The 9,155-nt window shown below is 39.9% G+C and overlaps 1 protein-coding gene and 1 pseudogene across 1 annotated transcript; both read left to right on the forward strand.

Moving 5' to 3' along the window:
* Positions 1–3,920: 3,920 nt before the first annotated feature.
* Positions 3,921–4,890, forward strand: LOC145486944 (RYamide receptor-like; annotated as a pseudogene).
* A 1,822-nt stretch (positions 4,891–6,712) lies between these two features.
* LOC145487898 (uncharacterized) lies at positions 6,713–8,074 on the forward strand. The gene is made up of 3 exons (XM_081466672.1): positions 6,713–6,836; positions 7,029–7,220; positions 7,728–8,074. Exons 1-3 carry the CDS (start codon positions 6,713–6,715, stop codon positions 7,868–7,870), a joined length of 459 nt encoding a protein of 152 aa, XP_081322798.1. The 3' UTR covers positions 7,871–8,074.
* Positions 8,075–9,155: the final 1,081 nt, after the last annotated feature.

Below are 9,155 nucleotides of genomic sequence, written 5' to 3' on the forward strand. Positions count from 1 at the left end.
ATCCCATCACCGAGCAATAATCAATAAGCTTAACAACATCCATAAATGGAGGGAACGATTCGAACGACAACTCCCACAGCCGTTCTCAAACACAAGCTGAGCGCACTATGGAGGAAGCTTCCTAACTTTAGGTGAGTGTTCGTCTACTTCTGACACCATGTTGACCGGCTGGAAAAGCTCCTATCTAAGGAACAACAGCTTTCGAGAACGCAACACTTTATTCTCACCCGACATGAAGCCGTGTTCGTTTTACACACACAATACGGAATACCGCTGACCCCTATGATACGACAACAGAATTATCTCCTATCCACAAACGACTGTAACCAGATTCGCCACTGCTGCATGCGCTGTGCTCGCAATCCAGCGCATGAACTTTTTGGTGGGAAATCAAACCGCGTTTCTATCTCAGGATCGCGCAAGAGCATGAGTCGATCGCGCGTGCTCAACAGTGACGTCAACGGTTACGATCACACTGTTTACCAGGGACTTACGAAAGGTCCAGCGATATTAACGGTACCAATGTTGTGCCAACGATAAATTTACATCAGCCCAATGCTGGTCCCATGTGAAAGAACAGATACTCGGCAAGGAGTGACCCAAGAACTTACGAGAAATATCACACTGGAATAAATATAACCCATGTAAGTTGCAGTCTAGTCTTCAACGCAGACATCTTTTTGGCTCATCATTCACTCTAGATCATTGCTATAATATCTAAAAAGACCCACCTTTCACAGCACATTTTCGCTCGACCTTCAACAACCGAAATAGAAGGAACAATCTTGGTGGTAAATCCTCCACTAACTACGTCCATCGTCCAACCATAAATTTCTTTTTACCACCCTACTCCCACACCAAATCAAGACAACTTTTACCTCAAGAAATATTTCGAATTTCACCATCAATCAGAATTCTACCTTGAACTTCTTAACCTAAACGAAAATCATGTATTTAGGTGTGAGCTAAGACCGGCCAATACAGGTGTCAATCAAGCCCCGGGCGACCCTCCCCCGCCCGACGTTTTGAGGAATACCCCCTGTACAATATTGAGCAATGTTTTATCCGTCACTCTTGAAAACGTGATCATTCATATAACATTTTCTGTATTCCTGCTACTTTGATTTAACAAACCTAAGGCCCCAGCTGAGCTGGCTATCCTTTTAACGGTAGCTAATCAGCCTAGCGAGACAGACCCGCTCAGTAGAGATAGAATAATAGCAGAACTGAATCTGAATCTAACTGTGTGGTCAAAAAGAGCGCTAACCACATCCCAGTGCGCTAAATAATAGCTATATAATAATTGGCAATAATCCTATCTATAACAATATATTCGATCGTGATTGGTTCTCCGCGCGCCTATTTGTCACGTAGCCAGCGCGCGATCACGTGGGTGTCCAATTACAGGTATCAAACTACAGCTTTTTGTTATTGGATAGCTGTAATTGGATATCCACAGTGATTTGCACGTCAATTACACGCTCAAATGGCTTCCTTCAGTTTTTAAAATTTATGGAAGTTCTCCAAAGACTTATTTATGTTCTAAAATTTGTTATAGATACGATTTATTAATAATTGGACTTCGTGTCGTACAATTTAGGGAGTAATTGTAGCTCTTAATTTCAAATCGGCCTCGTCCTTCGCGCTCGTCCAATTTTGAAGTTACACGCGCGATTACTCCCTGAATTATACTCTACTCCCAGTGAGTACAATAACTATTACTTATTATACATGATTATTATTGATTTGTGGTTTTAAAAGCGGATACGGGTGTCTTGTCTGACAGTATTATTTGACAGTCCTTCTTTTGATGACAGCTTGGAGGCCTCAAAACGCAAATATCCCTTCTTTCTCCCTCGGTTAATTAAACGCTGACAAATACACCTGCTGAATCTAAATAGACGCACAGACCATTTTGACAGACAAAACATTGTCGTTCTTAACAATTGTTTTTTTGATTAAAACAGCGAGGTTAAGAGGACAATTCCGCTTTCAATACAACATAAAATGACAAGGATTTACACCGTCGGCCTTAACAAAACAAATAAGGAAATAGTTCAATTAAATGGAGCACGTAGTTGCTAATGAAATGGTTGGTGCTGTTCTATTCAAATGAACGAGTTATGTTAGAGTTAAAATGAAATAAAATCATAATGGAAGTAAATTTATCGCTTTGTTATCTTTGAATCGGCTCCAAAAAGCAGGCGTTAAAAGATGAACTAGAACAGTAAAATAAAAAAAAAAATTTCCGCCAACAATTTAGGTGACATCAACTTTATTAAGAGCTTGATGAATTGATCATGGTCATGTTATATCATGTTATATCAGAAGTTACAGCCAAAGGCGGTGAGGATTTTTTTGGTTTAGTTTTCTCAGCAAAGGAGAATATCTATAAACTAACGCTTAATTAACTCAGTGGTTATTGACTTTGTGGGAACCATGAACAGGAAGCTTCTCCAATCATTTGCACTTTGTTATCACGTGGGATGCTCAAATGTTTTCCCTTCAGACGCCCACTTTCCATACAACATAAAACTCTAACAATGATATTAATGAGTGAAAGTGAAAAACTACTCCGAAGAAAAAAGCCCAGAAGAAAGACAAAGAACCTTTTACGTTACTTAGCGAACCTGAAGTGTTAGATATACACCCTTGCTCGAGACGACTCAGATACAATCATAAATATATAGCAGTCCCACAAAGTATATTAAAGGCATTGCAAATATATTAATGTCGCTACTCGTCGATCAGTTAAGTGAAATGAGGCAAAAGCGAACAAGGAAATATGGCCGGGCGAAATTTGGCCGCGCCCCTCGTATAAAGCTCAAGTCATTTTTAGTGGCCTATGAAAAGCTATGGGCAATCATTAAAGGAAAACTGAAGTTCGGCTGATCCAGTAATACCACAGCTAGGACCAAGTGGGGTTTTCGGAAAAAGGATCAATAGGAAAGTAATGGAATAGTTCTTTGTTTAACATCAGTGTTTATACTTTTTCAGTCTGTCCTTCATTTTGAAAAAACAAACTAGACCCCATCTCCTCTCTCCTCTCTCGTTTCAATCCAAATCCTTCTCTTTTCATACGCAGACTTTTTAACGAAGACTCTCGTGTGGCATAAACCGAGTTTAGATCCGATCCTGAAGTTATTAGCCGTTGTTGACGTCATATGCAATGCACGAGGAGGAGTCTCTTTATTAAAATACTGACTTGGATACTCGAGAAAACTTCATGACTCTGCAGCGGGAGTAAATTCAAATCACATTTGCGCGGCAGCCTTTCATTAGACGGTTTACGCTGTCATATTAGACATTAAAGTTTCGTGATTTAAACTCCGACAAGAAGCATTTTCTCATAGGGCATTGTTTATTATTAAACTCGGGTTTTAACGTTGAACATCCTGTATTCTCACTGACTCGTCATGATGGACAATTTGATGCCACGATCAATTTATTAAACCTCATTAAATAACAGGGTAGAAGAAAATTGAACGACTGTCATGTTTATCACACTTCGAACAGAGCTGAAAAACAACCCACCCAGCCCTCACCACTTCATTTGAGCAGCACTGACATTTTAGGACCCTGTCTGCTTCCAGTTTCATCGATGTTAAGATATGAAATGAAAACAAAAAGCAATTTGTGGCACAAGCCTGATTGATCACCTCATTTTGTTGAGTTACACGAAATAAGCAACCCGAATTATATTGTCAAATAGACTGCGAACAGCTGGAACAAAGATCTGCCAATCATTAAACATTTCGTGGAAATTTCCTAATTGATCAATCTTTTCGAGCGGATGCCGACATCAAGTCGAACAGTTATCCCGCCTTCACTAGGACATAAATATAGATACGTTACTAAGTGAAGAAACCAGAAAAAAAATCATTTGCGAGCGTAAGAGCGGAAAAAGAAACTGAACGGCGATGTCGGAAAACGTGAGTAGAACGATGAATGGAACACAGTCATGGAGCTGCCCCAACAATCCTAGAGCAGAAAAAAATTGGAATAACATTTGCTTACTGCCTGATCTTCATTTTTTCGTTGGCTGGGAACACCGTCATTGGAATTATTGTCTACAAGACGAAAACCATGAGAAAACCCATCAACTTTTTCATTGTAAACATGGCCATGTCCGATCTGCTGTTTCGGATTTTCTTGATTCCTTTGGAGATACAAACGCTCTATAAAGACTCCTGGTTGATCGGTGGTCCTTTTGGCCAGGTCTCATGTAAGCTGGTTGCCTTCTTAACAGAAGTTTCCTCTACTGTGTCCTTTCAGAGCCTGGTTCTGATAGCAGTGGATCGATTTGGTGCTGTGGTATTTCCTCTCCGTTCTCCACTCATCAGTTCAAATCTGTGCCTGTTTATTATTCTCGCCACTTGGATCGTCGCGATAGCTGTTTACTCCCCAGTTCTCTTCGTCTGCAAAGTTGTTGAACATCCAGAGAAGCTGGTTTGTCAGCAGCACTGGAATGAACTTTTTGGAGAATCCTCATCCCATGAGAATTATTTCGTGTCCTGTATAGTTGTATTCACTGTTATCCCGTTGGTGTTGATAACCATACTTTACGTTACCATCTTACTAAAGCTCAAGTCACAGAGGATTCCAGGAGAGCAATCAGCCAACGCTGGACAACAACGCCAGCAAAGGGAGCGAAATTTGCTAAAGATGGCCATTGCTATTGTGCTAGGGTTTACAGTATGCTGGCTGCCCTTCACTATCCTCTGGTGTATTCTCCTCTTTCCGGACACCATCATATGGCCGAATTGTGACGACCTATACTTTGTATATGTCGTTAGGTTAATGGCTATCGCAAATTGTGCGATAAATCCTTGTATCTGTTTAATTTTCAGTAGAAGTTATCGTAATGGGCTTAAGGCTCTCTTCAGATAAATTATTTTGAACAGCGCAGCAGCTGATGATACTTATGTAGAGTAGAGAGGTTCAGTCGACTTAAAACTCGTAAGAAACGTTAATTTAAAACTGCTTCTTATTTAAATTCAATGGACACTATGGCTTAAAGAACCTTTGCAGGACAGTTTTAAACCTTTCTTTGGACACTGAGTTTGCCCACATTTTGAAGTTATTGTGCAAATTCGATTTGTGATTTTCTTAAATTCATAGGACGTATTCAGTCGTCTTAAAGTGCACATGGCCCGAAATTTTGAGCACCTGTTTTATTTTGTGGTATTTAAATTGAGGTATTGCTTGATCAGATTTCGTTATTAGAACCCTCTAGAAGCGCCCAAAAGTGGTATTTTCCAGCGCTCAAAGTTAAGCACTTAAGCCAGAAATATGCGACAATTTCCGCGCGGCCACAGAATGCTCTGTGACGTCATCAGTTGTGTAGATTGTGGCGGGAAGAATGGCGGCTAAGCGAAATCGAAGAGTCTTCGGAAAGTATTGTGTAGCTGGCGGCCCTAGTTTAGTTAGCTGCACTAATTCTAGTTAAACTCCCGGCATACCGATGCACCTTTTTACTTCAAACCAAAGTGTGAGAAGGAAATGGACGAAATTTGTGCAAAAACACCGGCGCGGGTTCAAACCATCGAAGACATCAGTGCTGTGTTCAGTCCATTTCACACCAGAGAGCTTTTCACGAAGGATCGACCCAGCAGATCAGCCTAGTGTTCTAAGAATTGAAAAAGGAGCATTTCCAACCATTGATGTAGCGATAACGCAGGGGGATGTTCCAGCCGTGACAGATAGAGAGCGAAGAAAGGTAAGTTTGATTTGACAAAGTCTTAGCTTATAAGCGCGACTTGGCTTCAAACGGCGTGCCCTTACCGTGCCGAACTGAATTCATAGCTCCCTGTATCAGCTGCCGTTGCTTTGTAGCATTTTAAATGATCTTCAGCAAAGTGCCATGGAGTAGGAGGAGCAAAACGCTGCTTTCTTTTCTTAAAGAGTGTGGGATTGTCTGTGGCCACTTTTGTCTCTGATCGTCACAGGGGCATTGCAAAGTGGATTAGGCAATGTCAGCCCCAAACAACCTATATTTTTTGTATATTTGGCATGCTGCTAGATCAATAAATAAGAAATTATTGAAAGCCAGTCAGGAAAAGGGACTTGAGCTGATTAAAGACTGGATGAGAGGAGTGAGAAATCATCTGCATTGGTGCGTGTGCTCAACTCTTCAGGGGTTCGAGGAGTTAATTTCAGCCAAATGGAAGTCTCTTTTGGGTCACATAGGTAACAAACACACAGGAACATCCCGTTTCACTCTTTTCTGCTTGTGCCCATGGAGAGATTACCCCACGACGTTGGATCAAAATAGATAAATACTTTGTGCTAATTTGGTGCTACTATACCCGTAAACAGGTTTATCACTATGTGTTTCTTTCTTTTTTAATTTAAATTCATATTAGGCACAAAAGCATATGACAAAATCTCCTCTATCCTTTCGAGCACGAGAATCTTAGCTGACATTAAGAAGCTGTCACCGGATATTCAAACCAGCTGCCTGGGGGGTTTTCATGCCACCCTCGATCATTGGCATCCAAAAATGATCCATTTCTCTTGGCTTGGTACTTTCTGCAGATAATTACAGTCAACAAGGGAAAATAATAGTTTTAACACAACTCAAGAGAGGTTAAGACTAGTTCACATATGACAGATGTGATTTGGCAAGATTGTACCACTTCACTGCTACTGTATTGTGTCTTTATAATTTACATCACACATTTTAGGCACATTTTGGCAAGCCTAGACTTCAATGAAAACGTTCACAGGGAAAACAGAGACAGGCCAGGGTGGAAAACCTTACCACAAAGTGTCATATCCAAAATATAAACTTGGTGAAGAAGTGGTGTGCAAGGTGGTTGTTCATCCTACATATGGTAAGTCTACTATCAGACTACCCAACTTCCAAGGGTAGAGAAAGATAAATATGATGACAGGCGGTCAAAACATCCTTTAATTCGCACTTGATCATGTTTTAAACGCACCTCAGCTATTAAATTTCCCAGCTGATATCCTGTTTTACTAAGTAACTTATGACAACAAAGTACCTGCATTCATTATCTCCGTAGGTTATGTCGATGACATCCGAAAGCTGCTATTCAGTTTGCCATTGAAAGATCTAGGCAATGCTATAAAAAAAAAATATGAAGAGAAGGTCCCAGAGCCCTTGAACAGAGAGGGAGAGAGGCTGGGTAAAGATGAGGCCATACAGCACAAGCAGAAAAACAAGAAGAGGACCAGATCAGAGCTATTTCCCCCGGGTAAATAAAACTGAGCCCATTCACACAGAAACTCCCTTTGCCTGGCATACATAATAATAATAATAATAATAATAATAATAATAATAATAATAAATCTTTATTGTAAGTGTCAAACCATGTAGCTTGTAAGAAACCCATACTAATAAAGGACACAGACTAATAGAAAATATAAAACTTCGAAGAATTTAGTGTAAATTAATTCAAATTCTCATTGTTGGAAACATTCTTTTTTCCCCAATATTATTATTATTATTATTATTATTGTTATTATTATATCTGCTTGGCATTCCATTAGTCAAGTCCAGCTTTGTAACAAGATATTTGTTAGGGATGTAATAGTGGACTGATTGCCAAATGAACTTGAGCCAAAATATTTAGTGACAAAACCAGAGAAATGAAGGTGTTTGTTACAAAATTAAAAATTATCAAACATAGATGGAAACCAAATCCAACCTTTTTACCACCTCTAAAGTTACTTTTTTTTTTTTTTTTTCATTCCTTTTTTAGTTGCTGAGCAGGATGCAATGCAGGCTGGACAAAATCAACTGGCTGAGGAAGAACCCCCACCAAAGAAAAAGTCTTACACCTGCAGCAAATGTAAAAAGCCAGGCCATCGATGCTATCACTGTCCGTTGCAACTAGATGCCTAACATAGAGGGCACGAATAGTTAGCATTACAGTCAATCTGGAGCCCCTCAGCATCATGCTTATTATACCAGTTTGAAAGATAACGTTTGAATGTCAGGGGGCTCAGATTTCCAGTTGCCAATTTTAATCATGTTCCATCTTTGGGTTACTGAACTGTAGAGAGGACAAAGCCACATGACCCCAAATGAATTTTTATTCATACAGGAAGAGAATAAGTCAGAGCAAATTTGATTGTAACACTTTATTGGAAATAAAGAAAACTACTCTTCTGAGTAAGTTTCACCTCAGTTACTTTCCTAAGTTGATAGATATCCAGTTGTGTGATTATTGCCAAATCTGGATCTTATATTGCGATAAATACATGCTGGCAATGGTCTTCTGTTGTCTCAGCCCAAGTAGCTGAATATCCACCGAACAAGCCACCTATAGGCTGTAGCTCTGAGAAACCTGTGGTAAAGGTCTGAAAGAAACTTAACAATACTACAAGACCATCTTGATTATTATATCGTTATTCTCAGAAAATCAACTGAATTTGTCCTTGTAGGCAGGAGAAAGCAAGTACCTCGATTAGCCCTGTCCTCGGTGGCAAAAATAAAATTACTGGAACTTGTATGAAATATATTACAATGTGACACCAAGGTAGTACTTCTCTGCACCAAGCCGATTGAGTATTTTTTTTTTTCCATTGACAACTACTGTACGATGCATTGTGAACACATTTCACAGGAGCAATACGTTTATGTACTCACTCATTTTCTGAAGTGCCACTTTTACGGCGATAGGTTCTTTCGTTTCTGTCCCGAATTAATGGTGCCACTTGTTTAAGCACTGTGTTGTTTGTCAGGGCAAGGTAATCGGCATGCTGTGTTAAGGCCTGTCCAAACGGGAAATGTTTGGCGACCAAACATCATCAAACATTGTTTGTTGACCAAACATGCTGATGTTGAAGTGAGTGGCCACACGTTTAAAACATGTTTGATCAAACACAGATCACACAATGGATACAAGCCGCTGAGAAAGTGTGGTACGCATGCGCGCGCCAAACATGTTTGATACGGCTGTCCAAATGAACAAAACATCACCCATCAAACAAGCGAACAAAAGAAATGTTTAAGTTGTTTGATCGAATGTTTGATGGCCTTCAAATTTTATCAAACACGACCAAACACGATCAAACACCACCAAACACCACCAAATATGGTGGCCAAACGGTAAAATGTTTGGTCGACAAACAATGTTTGATGGTGTTTGGTCGCCAAACATTTCCCGTTTCCCCGTTCGATATTG

Source organism: Orbicella franksi, chromosome 5, assembly GCF_964199315.1.
Source record: "Orbicella franksi chromosome 5, jaOrbFran1.1, whole genome shotgun sequence".
Lineage (NCBI taxonomy): Eukaryota > Metazoa > Cnidaria > Anthozoa > Scleractinia > Merulinidae > Orbicella > Orbicella franksi.